Consider the following 18,802-nt stretch of genomic DNA (forward strand, 5'->3'; position numbering starts at 1 on the left):
ATTTTTATATTTTCTAAACATAATTATCTATTTTATCAAAAGAAATAATCAATTCTATTCGAAAAATATATGTATTTTATATTAAACACACAGTTAATATACTTTTGTCTGTGGAGTCTAATAATAGAAATTTTAAAAATATACTATTTTTTATTCGAAATTTTTATTCCCCTCCTTTGTAGACGATGAGAGATACCTGAAAATTGACCTTCTACAATTAGTTTATTTATTTATTATTTAATTTTTATAAATTTCTTTGAAAATATGTATATTCTAATTCCATAAAAATTACATCTAAATTATTATTCAAATAAAAATTCTAATATAATTCATCAATTTTTTTCCTAGTTGATTCTTTCTTTTATTTTTGGCTCCCAATATATTGTTCCTTCTATATCGATTCATTTAAGTAGTACTTATATATATTGTTCAATCCCCACACATTAGGCCGGATTCTATTTTTATTTTTCTTAATTCTTCTATATGTTGTAAAGGGTGCAGTAAAAGTAAAACAAAAATATTTAGAATAAATACCATACATACATGATTAAAATTGAAAAAGTACAATCATCATTCCAATATCAAATTAACAAACCTGCCAACTATTCTTACATGATAATAATATGAAATTATAATTGAATGCAACGACACTAGTATCAATCAAATCATACTAATTGAATGGATCCGTATCCTAATTCCTCACGTTCTTCTTTAATCTGCTTTGCCCAACTTTCAATCGACTCACCACATGCACCAACTCTGATCCATCTAAGCTTGGGAATGTCAGCAAAGTCGAGAGGGTCAGGTAATTCTTCTAATTTGATACCCCAAAGCTTGAGTTCCTCAAGGCTTGGAAAGCTACCTTCCTCTGTTTTCCAATACTTCAAATCAACATAACTAACATCCAATCTTTTCAGTCGAACAAATTCCCCTTCAGTTACATTCCACTCAAGCCCTTTAACACCATCCTCTCTAATTACAAGAATTTCCAAATTGGGTAATGAACCAATGCTCACCATCTCACACCACCAAATATTAGTGTTTTCTATACTCAACTTTCTCAGAGAACGTGGGAAAGAAATATCTTTACTGGAAACCATCCCATAAAGATCAAGTGACTCAAGCCTACACAAATGGACAAGATTGCTAAGGCTATAGTATGGCCCATCCTCCACATCTTGCGAAAAATTCTCTATTATAAGTTTCTTCACATTTGGAATCCTATTGTAAATCTCTTCACTACACCTAAAATCTCTCACATAAGATAGAGTTTGTAAGTTTTCCAAAGTACAACAAGACTGGGATTTTGGAGGTGGCTCAGGTAAAACAATACTAGCGAGAATATTTATATGCCTAAGCTGTGTCATCGTTCAAAACATAGATGGTAGAGTAATTGTTGCAGAAAGGTTTTCTATGGATATAGTTTGTAGGTTCCAAAGAAATGGTAGCATTTCAAGTTTCTTTACCATGAGCTGTCCTGAATCAAAAGGAACGGAAAGATACCTGAATCGCACAAGATGCACAATTGACTCCACCAAATTGTTGTTTAACATATACGAAGCTTGCGAGGACAACAATTCCCATAAGAGCTCACCATCCCCATTTCGGAACGAGCACAAAAACACAGCGGAGGTACTTGACAACTTTTCAACAAGGGTAAAGTTCTCCTTGCGGACTTCCTTCAGCGACAAGTCTCGTACCAGATCATGGACACCACAATACTTTGCTTTACCTGAAACCCCTCTCTTGCGAACTAAGATAAGGTTTCTATCAATAAGGTGGTCCAAGTACTCACGTGCAACGTCTTCCAAAATCTTACCGTTTATCGGTTTTAGAAATCCCTCCGCAACCCAAAACTTGATGAGTTTAGAGACTTTGATACTCTCATCCTCTCGAAAACGTGACATGTAAAGGAAGCAAGGCTTCAAATGAAGCGGCAAGCAAGTGTAACTCATGCGCAATATCTTAAAGCAATGTTCCTCATTTTCCCAAGTTACAATTGCATTTAGATTCTCAGCAACTTGCTCCCAGCTCTCCAATGTGTTTTCTGACCTTCTCAAAACTCCACCAATTACAGCTATTGCCAACGGAAGACCTCCACAACTTGTGGCAATTTTCTTTCCTATCTCCTCCAATTCAATGGGGCAAACTTCTTCCGAGAATACCATATCACGGAGCATGTCCCAACTCTTGTCTTCCTCTAACAATTTCATTGCATAGGGAATGTCCGAGCCGAAATCAGCTGCAACACCAACCAGCCTCGTGGTCAACAAAACCCGACTTCCATTGCCATTGTCGGGAAGGAACCTTCTTAACACATTCCATGCTTCAATATTCCACACATCATCCAATACGATCAAGTACCTCCTTCCAAACAAACTTTGGTAGATAAACTGTTTTATATCCTCATCACTTTTTTCCTTCATATCACGTTTATCTATAGCCGATGAGAGTGCTAACAAAATTTCTCGCAGAGTGTATGTTTGAGAGATGGTAATCCAAATGCGAATGTCAAAGTGCTCAACAACCCAATCATTATTATAAACATTAAGAGCCAGAGTAGTCTTACCAATCCCACCCATCCCCACAATTGGGATGGTTTCCAGCTTGGATCCGCTGCCAGTGAGTTTGTCCCTGATTTGAACCAAAGCATCGTCCAGCCCCACCATAGGATTCTTCGCAGTTGGAGCTGCTTGTCTTGAATGAGCAGCAGCAACAATTGGAGGATTGATGGATTTGTGACCCACAGCGACAATTTCATCTCTTACTTCCAACGCCCTTTCTCGCAGCACATCCATTTTTCGTATAATTGCTTGAATGTCTCTGGCGTAGGACGGCAGATCTAATACCCCTAAATTAATGTCTGGGCGAAGAACCTGGACCGACACAAAGGATTTTATGATACCCTGAGCAGCACGAGAGGCGTCCATGATTTGTGTCGCCAAAGCATCTGCAGCTTCTGATTTGCCGTGAAAGTCTTCGAGAAAAGCCATAAAGTAAGAGAAGCGATCGCGAAGCAACTGAATCTGCAGCTCGTCCAGACAATAATTCCAACGGCCAGAGGGACGCTGGATGTCGTGAAGAAGTTGGAGAAGGGAAAGGACAGCCGCGTAAGACGATGCCATGGATGAGGTCGATCGATCGATGGAGTAGCAGTATGAATAATGTTAAGGCAGAGAGTGAGAATGAGAAAGAGATTAAGGAAGGAGCGAGTCGTCTTCCAAGTCCACTCACTGATTATGATCAGATTTATCAAATAATAATTTTGAATAAGATTCCTGTTGACTTTACTAATTAAATTCGATATTACAGCTGTAGCTGGAGATATTATTTCCTCCCAGCCATCGGCGAAACTAAATATTAGCAGAGGCGGGCAAAAATTTTAAATTTACAAAATAATTTTTTTATTTGTAAAATAATATCATTATTGTTCACTTAATAAATTTATATTTTTTTTTATACTAATATTATTTTTTTATTGGAATTGTGTTATTTTTAATAAACACAAAATTTGTACAAATTATATTTGATTTGAATTTAAAGCGAGTCCTATTCTCTAAATGGGTCATTTGATTCTCCTTAGTCGATTTGTTTTCCAACTTAGTTTTCGATGGCTTCTTTGATCCGAAGAGGTTTGGTATTCGGTTTGACTTTTCCGGCTTTTGAAGGGTTTTAGTCTCCGTGCGGGCGATTTGATCGTCAGCTTTGGATTTGATGTCTTTCTTTTAGACGATCCGAGACTTTGATATTTGATTTGGCTTTGCCGCTTTTGGGGGACTTTGGTCTTCGTGTTGGCGATTTGATCATCGTCTTTGGATTTGTTGTCTTCTTTGGACGATCCGCGACTTTGACATTTGTTTTGGCTTTGCCGCTTTTGGAGGACTTTGGTCTTCGTGTTGGCGATTTGATTATCGTTTTTGGATTTGTTGTCTTCTTTAGACGATCCGCGACTTTGACCTTTGCTTTGGCTTTGCCGGTTTTGGAGGACTTTGGTCTCCGTGTTGGCGATTTGATCATCGTCTTTGGATTTGTTGTCTTCTTTGGACGATCCGCGACTTTGACATTTGTTTTGGCTTTGCCGCTTTTTCGAGGACTTTGGTCTCCGTGTTGGCGATTTGATCATCGTCTTTGGATTTGTTGTCTTTCTTTAGACGATCCGCAACTTTGATCTTTAGTTTGTCTTTTCCCCCTTTTGGAGAGCTTCGTTCTCCGTGTGGGCGATTTGATCCTCAACTTTGGATTTGATGTCTTCTTTGGACGATCCGCAGCTTTGATCTTTGATTTGTCTTTGCCACTTTTGGAGGGCTTTGGTCTCCGTGCGGGTGATTTGATCATAAGCTTTGGATTTGATCTCCTCTTTAAACGATCCGCAGCTTTGATCTTTGAGAAGGTGGATTGGGTGCTCCATAACGCTTTTAGCGGCGTGTCCCTTTGACTTTTGGATCGAAGAAGGCCTGGTTTGCGCCTTTTATGAAGAACGCGACGAACATCTTGAAGCTTTGAGAGCGGCTTTGGAGGCTCTTCCTTGGCTTTGATGGATTCCTCGATGGCTTTGAGAGCATTAATCCTTCCTTCGGCTCGGACATACGACGAAGAACGTTAACTTCATCGATTCGCCAACCAATATTGGATCATTTGTCCACATCGGTGACTTTTCGACGAAGAACAATGAAGAACATTGCAGAGAGTCTAAAGAGACTTACCCTTGCGCAAGTCTTCAAATGAACTTCGGTGTGTCTAATGAATTGGCCATGGCTCCTATTTATAGGGGATTGGTGGCCTTGGCTTCCTTTTCGGATGGTGCCACATGTATGGAAAGATTTTATAATCTTTCCTTTTCCATCAGATGTTATTTTCCATTCTTGACGGATTTGATTGTGCACCTTCCTTTTTTGCCAAAATCTTTATATCATTGTCTTTTTTGGAAGATATTAATTTATATATTTCCTTTATTGACAAGATTAATTTATTTTGCTGCCAAATTTATTATGACTCTATTTATGCACGTAATATTTGTACAATATCTTCCATTTTAACAAGATTTTTGCATTAATGGTTGATATTTATTGTACGAAAATTAACATATGTGCATAATTAAATACCATATATTTATTTTATTGGAATTTTATTTTCTTCCAAAATATATGATATTTTAATTGAAGAAAGTTTATCCTCGTTTCCAAGAGATTGCAGAAAGTTTATCCTTGTTTCCAGGAGATTGCAGAAAGTTTATTCTCGTTTCCAGGAGATTGGAGAAAGTTTATCCTCATTTCCAAGAGTGTTGTAGAAAGTTTATCCTCGTTTCCAGGAGATTAGAGAAAGTTTATCCTCATTTCCAGGAGTGCTGTAGAAAGTTTATCCTCGTTTCCAGAAGATTGAAGAAAGTTTATCCTCGTTTCTAGGAGGGTGAAGAAAGTTTATCCTTGCTTCTAGGAGGATGGAGAAAGTTTATCCTCGTTTCCAGGAGATTGAAGAAAGTTTATCCTCGTTTTTAGGAGGGTGAAGAAAGTTTATCCTCATTTCTAGGAGGATGGAGAAAGTTTATCCTCGTTTCTAGGAGGGTGAAGAAAGTTTATCCTCGTTTCTAGGAGATTGGAGAAAGTTTATCCTCATTTCCAGGAGATTGGAGAAAGTTTATCCTCGTTTTTAGGAGGGTGAAGAAAGTTTATCCTCATTTCTAGGAGGATGGAGAAAGTTTATCCTCGTTTCCAGGAGATTGAAGAAAGTTTATCATCGTTACTAGGAGGGTGGAGAAAGTTTATCATCGTTTCCAGGAGATTGAAGAAAGTTTATCCTCGTTTCTAGGAGGGGTGAAGGTATGACTGCCCCCACTATTTGAAGTGTTATATTTCTCGTCATCTGAGAAATCTTCAGTAGGCGGTCCATACATTCCACTAGACATCATGCTCAATTCCATATCATGAGCGCGAGTGGCGAGTTCTTCAAAAGTATGGGGTCGGATCCCTTGTAGGATGTATTTCAAGCCCCATTGTATCCCTTGAATGCACATTTCTATGCCGGAAGCCTCGGACATACGGTCTTTGCAATTGAGGCTTAGACTTCTCCAGCGGTTGATGTAGTCAATTACTGGTTCATCTTTCCATTGGCGGCTGTTGGTGAGTTCAGTCATGCTGACGGTTCTCTTTGTGCTGTAGAACCGATTCAAGAACTCGTACTTTAGTTGTTCCCAATTGTCGATGGAACCAGCCTCTAAGTCGATGTACCAGTCGAAGGCGTTGCTGTTTAGTGACCGCACAAATTGTTTGACTAGGAGGTCTCCATATGTTCCAGCATCATTGCATATCTCGACAAAGTGCGCTATATGTTGCTTTGGTTGCCTTTGTCGTCAAATTGTTGAAACTTTGGTGGTTGATAGCCCGTTGGCATTTTGAGGGCGTCAATTCTTGCAGTGTAGGGCTTGGCGTAAGTGTGCGTCGGCCTTGAATCCCTTCGAATTCTCTTTCGATTGCCCCCTTGATATATTTGTCAAGTTGGGATATATGGATGAAAGAGTTGGATGATCCTTAAAATGGATTTGGTTCCGCCACCTTTTCTTTGTCATGACGTTGCTCCACAGATGTTCCCGCTTTATTTTGGACCGCTGGGGATTATTGTTGCTTTTCAGTTGCATGGCCGGCTTATTCAGGCTTGTTCAGCTTTGTGAGAAGCTTTTCGATAAGGGCGTCTTGTTGTTGCATGTGTTGAGACATCCCTTCAATGATTTTGGCCAATGCTGCAAGTTGATCTTCTATATTTGAAGCATTGATAGTCATCACCGAAGCAGAGCTTAATGCGGTCGAATGACTTGCAGTTTGTTGAGGGGTGAACAATGCGGCAGTACTCTTAAAGTTATCGTTTTCTTCATAAAGTGGACTTTGCTCTGTGATTTTTGGAGAAGTGTCTTCAGATAACAACAATGCTCTTTTGGTAATGCTTCGTGTTGTCATTCCAGTATTTATCGAAGCGCTTGAGATTTTGGACGCGATGGGTGCGCCAACTTCTTTGGCGGCGACGGCGGCTTGAGCAGCAACTTTTGACGCAACGTTGAAAGTCTTGATCTTGTAGGAAGCCATTGGTTGTTGAAAGTTCGTCGGAAAGAGAGATGAAAGGTAGAGAGGTCCCACTGGGCGTGCCAAAAATTTGTGGACAAAAAATTGTGTTATTTTTAATAAACACAAAATTTGTACAAATTATATTTGATTTGAATTTAAAGCGGGTCCTATTCTCTAAATGGGTCCTTTGATTCTCCTTCCGAGTCGATTTGTTTTCTAACTTAGTTTTCGATGGCTTCTTTGATCCGAAGAGGTTTGGTCTTCGGTTTGACTTTTCCGGCTTTTGGAGGGTTTTGGTCTCCGTGCGGGCGATTTGATCATCAGTTTTGGATTTGATGTATTTCTTTTAGACGATTCGAGACTTTGATATTTGATTTGGCTTTGCCGCTTTTGGAGGACTTTGGTCTCGTTGTTGGCGATTTGATAACCGTCTTTGGATTTGTTGTCTTCTTTGGACGATCCGCGACTTTGACATTTGTTTTGACTTTGCCGCTTTTGGAGAACTTTGGTCTCCGTGTTGGCGATTTGATCATCGTCTTTTGATTTATTGTCTTCTTTAGACGATCCACGACTTTGACCTTTGCTTTGGCTTTGCCGCTTTTGGAGGAATTTGGTCTCCGTGTTGACGATTTGATCATCGTCTTTGGATTTGTTGTCTTCTTTGGACGATCCGCGACTTTGACATTTGTTTTGGCTTTGCCGCTTTTGGAGGACTTTGGTCTCCGTGTTGGCGATTTGATCATCGTCTTTGGATTTGTTGTCTTCTTTAAACGATCTGCAACTTTGATCCTTAGTTTGCCTTTTCCGCCTTTTGGAGAGCTTCGGTCTCCGTGTGGGCGATTTGATCCTCAGCTTTGGATTTGATGTCTTCTTTGGACGATCCGCAGCTTTGATCTTTGATTTGTCTTTGCCGCTTTTGGAGGGCTTTGGTCTCCGTGCGGGTGATTTGATCATAAGCTTTGGATTTGATCTCCTCTTTAAACGATCCGCAGCTTTGATCTTTGAGAAGGTGGATTGGGTGCTCCATAACGCTTTTAGCGGCGTGTCCCTTTGACTTTTGGATCGAAGAAGGCCTGGTTTGCGCCTTTTATGAAGAACACGACGAACATCTTGAAGCTTTGAGAGCGGCTTTGGAGGCTCTTCCTTGGCTTTGATGGATTCCTCGATGGCTTTGAGAGCATTAATCCTTCCTTCGGCTCGGACATACGACGAAGAACGTTAACTTCATCGATTCGCCAACCAATATTGGATCATTTGTCCACATCGGTGACTTTTCGACGAAGAACGCTTCGAATGACACGAAGAACAATGAAGAACATTGCAGAGAGTCTAAAGAGACTTACCCTTGCGCGAGTCTTCAAATGAACTTCGGTGTGTCTAATGAATTGGCCATGGCTCCTATTTATAGGGGATGAGTGGCCTTGGCTTCCTTTTCGGATGGTGCCACATGTATGGAAAGATTTTATAATCTTTCCTTTTCCATCAGATGTTATTTTCCATTATTGACGGATTTGATTGTGCACGTTCCTTTCTTGCCAAAATCTTTATATCATTGTCTTTTTTGGAAGATATTAATTTATATACTTCATTTATTGACAAGATTAATTTATTTTGCTGCCAAATTTATTATGGCTTTATTTATGCACGTAATATTTGTACAATATCTTCCATTTTAACAAGATTTTTGCATTAATGGTTGATATTTATTGTACGAAAATTAACATATGTGCATAATTAAATACCATATATTTATTTTATTGGAATTTTATTTTCTTCCAAAATACGTGATATTTAATTGATTTTAGACATATATTTTTAGTGTCTACAATATCATTATTGTTCACTTAATAAATTTATATTTATTTTTTTATACTAATATTGAATATTAATTATTATATCAAATATAATCTAAACAAAAATAAAAAAGACACTTTTTTTATTAGTAAATATTGATATATTATTTTTTGAAAAAAAAAACTAATGCACATTTTTGTTAAAAAAAATCAACATTTTGATATTTTTATTATTTTTTATTTATTTTAAATATTTTCTATAAATTATATATATATATATTTTTTTTGAAAATAAAAAAAATTAATAAAATAGGGTAAAGGTGGGGTGAGTTGGGATAGAGTGGGCACCCACCCTTGGCCCTTAATAGGTCCGCCACTACTCCCGGCGATCTATAAAATATTTCATTTGTCTCAGTTAAATTGTCGTTTAGTTAGTAAATAATTAAGAAATATATTAGTAAAAATAATTATAAATTAAGATTAAAATATTTAATTAAAATAAAAAATTATAAATTATGAATTTTAAAATGTGATTAAAATGTATAATTATATTCTTTAAAAAAGAAAATGACAAATTACGTGCTAACGGAAATAAAAATAATAGACAAAATTAAAGATATAATTTAATAGTCGAAGGCTTATTGACTTTCATTTGCTTGATGTGCTTTTTCGGAATGCTGAAAAGATATTACTACTAAGGTAGTATAGTTCCATTGAAATCCTATTTTTTTTTTTTTTTTTAGATCTACTAAAAAATTTATTAAAATATTATTTTTTGTTCTACCATTAAAATTTGCATAATATAAACATGGCCGTGTTAAACAACGTGGAAGATTGAAGAGGTTTGTCTTGGTGAATGTGTTCGGACATCAGAGGAAATTCTCGCAGCAGCAAGAAGTGATGGCGAAGGCAACAGATAGAAGGAGGAGGAGGGAAGTGAGAGCGGTAATAAGTGAAGGTTTTTTGCGGTAGTAATGAGAGAAGGTTAAGATATAAACATGGCTGTGTTTGAACACATGTCATTATTTGACCAGGTGATTGTTTGAATACAAGGGTGTTTTACATAACAAGGTCGTGTTCTATCCAAATCAACGTCATTTCAACTTACGTCAATAAAGAATTTTTTGAATAGTCTACTTTTGATTAATTCTTTTGAGTGGGACTAAAAATAAAAAATAAATTGGATTTTGGGACTACTTTTGATTTTTGCTCTTTTATTTATTTATTATTATTACTTTTTTCTTTTAGTATGCGTTGATATTGTGGCCCGAAACGATTTAGGTTTAACTCATTGTCCGACCCGATCCAACCGACAACATGACCCGTAATTCAGATCCTACATTTTTTTTTATAAATTTCGAACTTTGGATAATATACTATAAATTCGAATCAATTTAAAATGTAATATATTAATATATTTTATTATATGTATTTAAATTTTTATGATATAGGGGTTGAAGTGAGCTCCTTGAACATGGTACAATAAGATTGATGTATATTTTCAACAAAATAGACTCATAAAAAAATTAAAAAAAGTAAAAATAGTCCAGTAAAGAATACCCTAGTAGAAGTTCTAGGATTGACAATGGGTCCAGGTAGACCCGAGACCCGACCCATTTATTTTGAGGTTGGGTTCAATTATTCAGGTATTGGGTCCGGGTCTGGGTCGGGTATTGTGTATCCTTGTCGGGTCCTGGTCGGGTCCGGGTCGAGTCTCGGGTCCAGGGTAGACTCTACCTGTACCCGGACCCGATTAATATATTAATTATATATGAAAAAAATTAATTTTTAATACTATAAATTATATTAAAAATATGTTTTTAGTTTTATATATATTTTTTTATTATTTTTGAATAAAATATATAAATTTTAATATATGTCGGATCTGGATCTGAGTTCGGATCCAATTTAAGTTAAAATTTAAGAATTAAAAAAAATTCGGGTCTTATCGAGTATTGTTCGGGTCGAATTCAGATCTCGGGTTCAACCATGTGTGTTCGGGTCAGGTCTCGGGTCCGGCTGGACCCGACCCATTGCCATCCTAAGTAGAACTGTTGCGTGGGATAAACTTCCTACCATAAGGTCAGTGAGACATGCACACATTCTTTGAACTATGAAGTATTTGATACTATAAAATTTTGAATTTTAGGTCACGAACAAGTTCAACAATATTTTTTGGGTCTAATTTTTATGTTTATGAACCCCTTCAAAGTTACATTTTGGAGTTGCAAACTGGATTATCCGCTACATTGTTGGAACTATAGAGTATATTATTTGTACTTTAAAATTCTAATTTTAGTTTACAAAGAGCGACCAGACGAGTTTTTTTATTTCGATAACGTGGGAACCCGCACCCGCTACCAGAAAGTGCACACCGGGTAAACCTCAGGCCCAAGACTAGACAAGTTCTTTGAATGATAGGTGGAGTATTTTAGCAAATTTATTCACTCTCAGGATTGGAGTCAAATTTTATCACTAGTTTTAATGTTCTATTTTATTTATCTTAAAAAATATCAAATCAAACACTTATTTTTTATTTATTATATTACATTAAAATTTAATTTATTATATTTGATGTGATATTTTTTGAAAAATAAATAATGCAAAATGAATAAAAATGTGTTGGGTAAACAAAGATCTCTCAAATTGTATAGTGCTTGTAAATTTTCCAAAATACAATATATATCTAAGTTGTGTAACTTAATAAAACATTTATTTATTTTCAACTTCCGCACTAACTCAAATAGAAATATTATCTCCGTCTGGCTCTAATGGTCTCATTTACCTTTTGCGTTATTGTACTTAAAAATATCTTTATATTTGTATAATATTTTGCACAAATGTCATTATAATAGTATTATAAGACACTAATAGAAGTATTTGTCATTTTCCCTTAATTTGTATTATGTTTTTATATAATAATTAATATTCAAAGATCAACATACAAAATATAAACAGGATCCTTAGAGTCGGAGAGATGTAGCATTATTTTAATAAAAAAATTATGCCCAAAATTTAACAAAACGCACCCTTGTAAACAAAATAATACAAATATTTTGTTGATTTTTTGTCCAAATAGGTCCATCCCATTTTATAATACAAAACACACTCATTCAGCAGCCCAATATACCTTGGCCCAGGCCCATTCTATAGGTCTGCGACCCAAGCCCATGCCTGGACCCGCAACCCTTGCCTCAACCCGGTTCCCTGAACCGCTGCTCCAACCCAACTCTAGGATCCGCATTTTTTTGAAAGGTTTCATCTCCTCCTTTGGATCTAGGTCTTGCATCTGAGCCGTTCATCATATTAAACTCTATTTATATATTTAGTGAGAGCATTCATTCGACTTTGACACTTTCTCTCTCGAGAACTATTTCCCTCTCTAGTTTCTTCTCTCACTCATGACCCCTGTTCGGCTATTTTTTCCGGTGGTTCTACGGCAATGCCTTCCTCATGTTTGTGTGTAGTTTTTTGGTGTGATACTCCCTCTATTTGAACCAACAACATGACACGGAATTCAGATCCTACATTTTTTTATATAAATTTCGAACTTTTGGATAATATACTATAAATTCGAATCAATTTAAAATCTAATATATTAATATATTTTATTATATATATTTAAATTTTTATGATATAGGGGTTGAAGCGAGCTCCTCGGACATGGTACAACAAGATTGATGTGTATAGAATTTGAACCTTGCTCGCAACCATTGCAGGGAGTTGCTTCTTGTCCCCGACAAGTATAGCGTGGCGAAGCCCAGGGAGCTGCAAGGGAATACACGATTCGCACTCTTTAAGCTGTGCAGCTTCGTCGATTATTACCAGCTCGAGTGGCTGTTTCATTCCTTCAATGTATAGTTTCGCCGAGCTTGAAACAGTGCAGAATATTAAACATGCATTTTCTAGGCAAAAGTTTCGAATTTTCACTACAAAAAAATAGTATATTTGTAACGGAATTTTGTCCCTAAAGTTCACGTAGCTAAGGTAATTTTATCCCTAATTCCGTCTCTAATGTCATTAGTAACAAAAAAATTGAATTTATGGACAAAAAAATTTTGTTACAAAAATGATATTTTCTTGTAGTGTTTGAAAGATTCATTATCTGTTGAAAACTCGAGTGTTTCCAAAAGCTTCTTGAGTTGCGAAAGACAGTCGAGCCTAACTTTGCACAAACTTCTCATCGAACCAAGTAGCGCGCGCTTCAGCAGCTGCCCTTCATCTGTTTTCTTCTCGGCATAATCGTCGATTTCTTTTCCAAGCTCATGGAGCTTATCAACAACTCTAACTAAAAGATGTATCGAGGGGCGGATGCAACTTTAAATGATTCGTGTCACATGTCACAGTTGATTTTACTCCGCTAAAAAAAAATAAATTATTATCTAGTAACTGTGTTATTGTTAAAAATTTTCAGTATCTTATTTAAAATTTAAAGTGCTATTGTTATCCAATTAATTTAAAAAGTAGTGCCTTATTTAAATATAAAATGCCACCATTACCTATTGAATGTCAATGTTCCAAATAAAGTCGAAATCAATCATTTTTAAACCATGAAAGAGCATCGACAACAATATAAATTGTTTGTATGTTTCTTAATAAAATCGAGTCTTTTAATTCATTTTGGCTTTAAGTTAATATATTGTGGTATTAGTGAAAAATATTTCTAGATCTATATCTAGATGTATCATCTCTCAAAACATACCAAAAATACCAATGGTAATACTTGTTTTGACCGTCTCAGATGTAGATCATTCCGATCGAATCAATTAACCACATTATCGTCTTGTTGTATGTATTTATTGTCTTCTTAATTTTCCCAATTGCCTAACAATTTTTGGTATCTTTTGGTGATCTCTCTTGGTGATCTCTCTCTATATCTACTTACATATTAGTAATTTTTTTTCTTATGTTTATAATCATATTTCAAAAAAAAAAAAAAAAAACAAATTATATAGAGAAATGAAAATAGAAACAAATTATACGCGATGAATGGAGTATTAAAGTTTAAATATATTTTAATAGTTGTGGGAGTGTGATTACTGTTATAATTGCCTAGTATAATAGTATAAGAGAAATTAGGGATGGCAAGGGTGTATATGGTTGTTATCCTTACAATTTCTTTTTTATTTTATTTTATTTTATGAATTTTATGCTTTGTTTATTATTATAATATATATTTTTTTGTAAATAGGATATAAAAAATTGTATTAATAATATAAAAATTAATTTTTTAAAAAAAATTGTTGATTTTTTAGTAAGTGAATAAAATGTATATATTATATATAGTGTGTTAATATATGTATATATATTTTTTAATAATATTTATAGAGAATTTTACTATTAAAAAATTATACTCCCTTCTCCCTCAATTCATTATCTTCTTATTACTTTTAGTACAGATATTTTAGCATATTAATATTTTATTGAATTATACTACAAATGAAGTATGTAAAATTAATAACGTGATAATAAAATAGAAATATTTTTGTATTTATATAAGAGGTAATTTTAGTAAAATAGAAAAGTGAAGATTTTGAGTAGACAGAAAAAATATTATTATTCAAAAAATTATTTTATTTACTATTAAATCATAACAATATTTTATAAAATTATAGTACTCCCTCCGTGCCAGAACTAGAGTAAAAAGTACGGTAAAAAACTTTTTTGCCTTTCTGAGTGTATTATCGTAAAAAGTAGTGACAATTTTGTAATAATAATAAATAGTTTATAGTGATATGGTTATTTGTGAAAATGAGACTGTTGTTTTGGGACGGACAAAAATAGTAAACAAGACTATAGTATTGAGACAGTGGAGTATTATTTACGTGACAAAATATTATATTTACTTTTTAAAAAATTCAACTTTTCTAAATAATACTTCGATAATTCAACATATTTAGAATAATACTATTAAATAATTTATTAAAAAAAATATATAAAAGATAATGACATATTAAAAAAAAGCGTCAAAAATATCTATAATGATGCTACTCAACTTCAAGAAAACAAATAATAAAGAATACTATTCCTTCCCATGTAAATTGTCTAAGTAAAAATAATTATAATATAATAATAATTATAAATTTTTATTAAAATAACTAAATAATTTAATTAAAATTAAAAAAATTATAAATTATAAATTTTAATATGGAATTAAAATATATAACATTATTTATCTAAATTAGTAGGAGTGGCTGGGTGTACAAATCGACATTGAGAAATAAAAATATGTTAAGAGTACTTAGTACATAGAAATGAGAATAAAAAATTAAAGTATTATATTTTCTTTGTTTTTTATGAGACATAAAATTCAGATGTCATTAACTAATTATATCTATCTCTTATATATAGAGAAATTGAGAAAGTGCTTTGTTTATTTATTTATTTATTTTTATCTATCTTTTCCATTGAAGTTTTACGATTTAATTTGTGTTTATTTTACTATTTTCTATACTAGTATTTAATTTTTATGGTTTTTATATCATTCAAATCGCATAAAATATCGTATTTAAATTATTAAATTTAAAATATAACAAAAAATACAATAATATTTTTCATATCCAATTTATCATTTTTAATGATTGATTTAGTTTTTTTTTTTTCAAAATGTATATATATTTTTACATTTTCTAAACTTAATTATCTGTTTTATCAAAGGAAATAATCAATTCTATTTTTTTGTACTAAACATATAGTTAATTTCTTTTGTCTGTTGGAATCTAATAATAGAACATTTAAAAATATATTATTTTCTATTAGCTATTTTTATTCCCTTTCTTTGTAGGTGATAAGAGATAAATGAAAATTGAGCTCCTACACGGTCAGCCCCCGGACTCTATTTTCATTTTTCTTAATTCTTCTATATATTATAAAAGTGCAGTAAAAGTAAAGCAAAAATATTTAGAATAAATACCATACATACATGATTAAAATTGAAAAAGTACAATCATCATTCCAATATCAAATTAACAAACCTGCCAACTATTCTTACATGATAATAATATGAAATTATAATTGAATGCAACGACACTAGTATCAATCAATGCTTAATTGAATGGATCCGTATCCTAATTCCTCACGTTCTTCTTTAATCTGCTTTGCCCAACTTTTAATCGACTTACCACATCTACTAACTTTGATCAATCTAAGCTTGGGAATGTCAGCAAAGTCGAGAGGGTCAGGTAATTCTTCTAATATGAAAACATTGACGAAACTGTCAAACTTGAGTTCCTCAAGGCTTGGAAAGCTACCTTCCTCTGTTTTCCAATACTTCAAATCAACATAACCAACACACAATCTTTTCAATCGAACAAATTCCCCTTCAGTTACATTCCACTCAAGCCCTTTAACACCACGGTCTCCAATTACAAGAATTTCCAAATTGGGTAATGAACCAATGGCCACCATCTCACTCCACCAAATATTAGTACGCTGTATTCTCAACTTTCTCAGATAATGTCGGAAAGAAATGTCTTTAATGGAAACCATCGTCCCAAAAAGATCAAGTAACTCAAGCCTACACAAATGGACAAGATTCCTAACGCTATAGTATGGCCCCTCCTCCACATCTCCTGAAAAATAGCGTATTCTAAGTTTCTTCACATTCGGAATCCTCTTGTAAATCTCTTCACTACACCTAAAATCTCTCACATAAGATAGAGTTTGTAAGTTTTCCAAAGTACAACAAGACTGGGATTTTGGAGGTGGCTCAGGTAAAACAATACTAGTGAGAATATTTATATGCCTAAGTTGTGTCATCGTCCAAAACATAGATGGTAGAGTAATTGTTGCAGAAAGGTTATCTATGGATATAGTTTGTAGGTTCCAAAGAAATGGTAGCATTTTAAGTTTCTTTACCATGAGCTGTCCTGAATCAAAAGGAACGGAAAGATACCTGAATTGCACAAGATGCACAATTGACTCCACCAAATTGTTGTTTAACATATTCGAAGCTTGCGAGGACAACAATTCCCATAAGAGCTCACCATCCTCACTACGTAACCCCAACACAAACACAGCGGAGTTACTTGACAACTTTTCAACAAGGGTGAAGTTCTCCTTGCGGGCTTCCTTCAGCGACAAGTCTCGTACCAGATCATGGACACCACAATACTTTGCTTTACCTGAAACCCCTCTCTCGCGAACTAAGATAAGGTTTCTATCAATAAGGTGGTCCAAGTACTCACGTGCAACGTCTTCCAAAATCTTACCGTTTATGGGTTTTAGAAATCCCTCCGCAACCCAAAACTTGATGAGTTCAGAGACTTTGATTACCTTATCCTCTGGAAAATGTGACATACATAGGAAGCACGGCTTCAAACGAATCGGCAAGCAACTGTAACTCATACGCAATATCTTAAAGCAATGTTCCTCATTTTCCCAAGTTACAATTGCATTTAGATTCTCAGCAACTTGCTCCCAGCACTCCAATGTCTTTTCTGACCTTCTCAAAACTCCACCAATTACAGCTATTGCCAATGGAAGACCTCGACAACCTGTGGCAATTTTCTTTCCTATTTTCTCCAATTCAACAGGACAAACTTCCTCTGAGAATACTATATCACGCAACATAACCCAACTCTTGTGTTCCTCTAACAATTGCATTGCATAGGGAATGTCCGAGCCAAAATCAGCTGCAACACCAACCAGCCTCGTGGTCAACAAAACCCGACTTCCATTGCCATTGTCGGGAAGGAACCTTCTTAACACATTCCATGCCTCAATATTCCACACATCATCCAATACGATCAAGTACCTCCTCCCAAACAATCTCTTGTATACCAATTCTCCTATCTCTTCCTCACTTTTTTCTCCTATCCCACTTTCTGAAAGCTCTAAGAGAATTTCCCGCAGAGTGTATGTTTGAGAGATGGTAATCCAAACGCGAATGTCAAAGTGCTCAACAACCCAATCATTATTATAAACATTAAGAGCGAGAGTAGTCTTACCAATCCCACCCATCCCCACAATTGGGATGGTTTCCAGCTTGGATCTGCTGCCAGTGAGTTTGTCCCTGATTTGAACCAAAGCATCGTCCAGCCCCACCATAGGATTCTTCGCAGTTGGAGCTGCTTGTCTTGAATGAGCAGCAGCAACAATTGGAGGATTGAAGGATTTGAGATCCACAGCGACAATTTCATCTCTTACTTCCAACGCCCTTTCTAGCAGCACATCCATTTTTTGTATAATTGCTTGAATGTCTCTGGCGTAGGACGGCAGATCTAATTCCCCTAAATTAATGTATGGGCGAAGAACCTGGACCGACACAAAGTATTTGATGATACCCTGAGCAGCACGAGAGGCGTCCATGATTTGTGTCGCCAATGCGTCTGCAGCTTCTGATTTGCCGTGAAAGTCTTCGAGAAAAGCCATAAAGTAAGAGAGGCGATCGCGAAGCAACTGAATCTGCAGCTCGTCCAGACAATTATTCCAACGGCCAGAGGGACGCTGGATGTCGTGAAGAAGTTGGAGAAGGGAAAGGACAGCCGCGTAAGACGATGCCATGGATGAGGTGGATCGATCGATGGAGTAGCAGTATGAATGATGTTAAGGTAGAGAGTGAGAATGAGAAAGAGATTAAGGAAGGAGCGAGTCGTCTTCCAAGTCCACTCTCACTGATTATGATCAGCTTTATCGAATAATAATTTTGAATTAATAATTCCAAGTGGCACAATTAGATTCCCGTTCACTTTACTAATTAATAATTTTTAATTAGTAAATATTGATATATTATATTTTGAAAAAAATAAAAATTAATACATTTTTTATTAAAAAAAATCAACACTTTGATATTTTTATTATTTCTTTATTTATTTTAAATATTTTCTATAGATTAAACATATATATATTTTATTTTCTCAGTTAAATTGTCGTTTATATCCAGATATTTTAGATATTGGATAGTTAGTAAGTACTTAAAAAATATATTAGTAAAAATAATTATAAATTAAGATTAAA

General features: G+C 34.8%; 1 protein-coding gene across 2 annotated transcripts; it reads right to left on the reverse strand.

Moving 5' to 3' along the window:
• Nucleotides 1-547: 547 nt before the first annotated feature.
• Nucleotides 548-18,443, reverse strand: LOC127241017 (putative late blight resistance protein homolog R1B-16). Of its 2 annotated transcripts, XM_051259892.1 has the most exons (2): nt 17,601-18,443; nt 548-2,364 (listed from the first exon to the last, which is right to left on the reverse strand). In XM_051259892.1, the coding sequence occupies exons 1-2, from the start codon at nt 18,347-18,349 to the stop codon at nt 1,371-1,373; spliced, it is 1,743 nt and encodes a 580-aa protein (XP_051115849.1). In that variant the 5' UTR covers nt 18,350-18,443; the 3' UTR covers nt 548-1,370. The 2 variants fall into 2 exon arrangements, with proteins under 2 accessions (XP_051115849.1, XP_051115848.1); XM_051259891.1 differs by lacking the exon at nt 548-2,364 and having other exon boundaries at nt 15,748-18,443.
• Between the last annotated feature and the right edge of the window lie 359 nt (nt 18,444-18,802).

Source organism: Andrographis paniculata, unplaced genomic scaffold (genome assembly GCF_009805555.1).
Source record: "Andrographis paniculata isolate CXL003 unplaced genomic scaffold, ASM980555v1 Contig80END, whole genome shotgun sequence".
NCBI classification, from domain to species: domain Eukaryota; kingdom Viridiplantae; phylum Streptophyta; class Magnoliopsida; order Lamiales; family Acanthaceae; genus Andrographis; species Andrographis paniculata.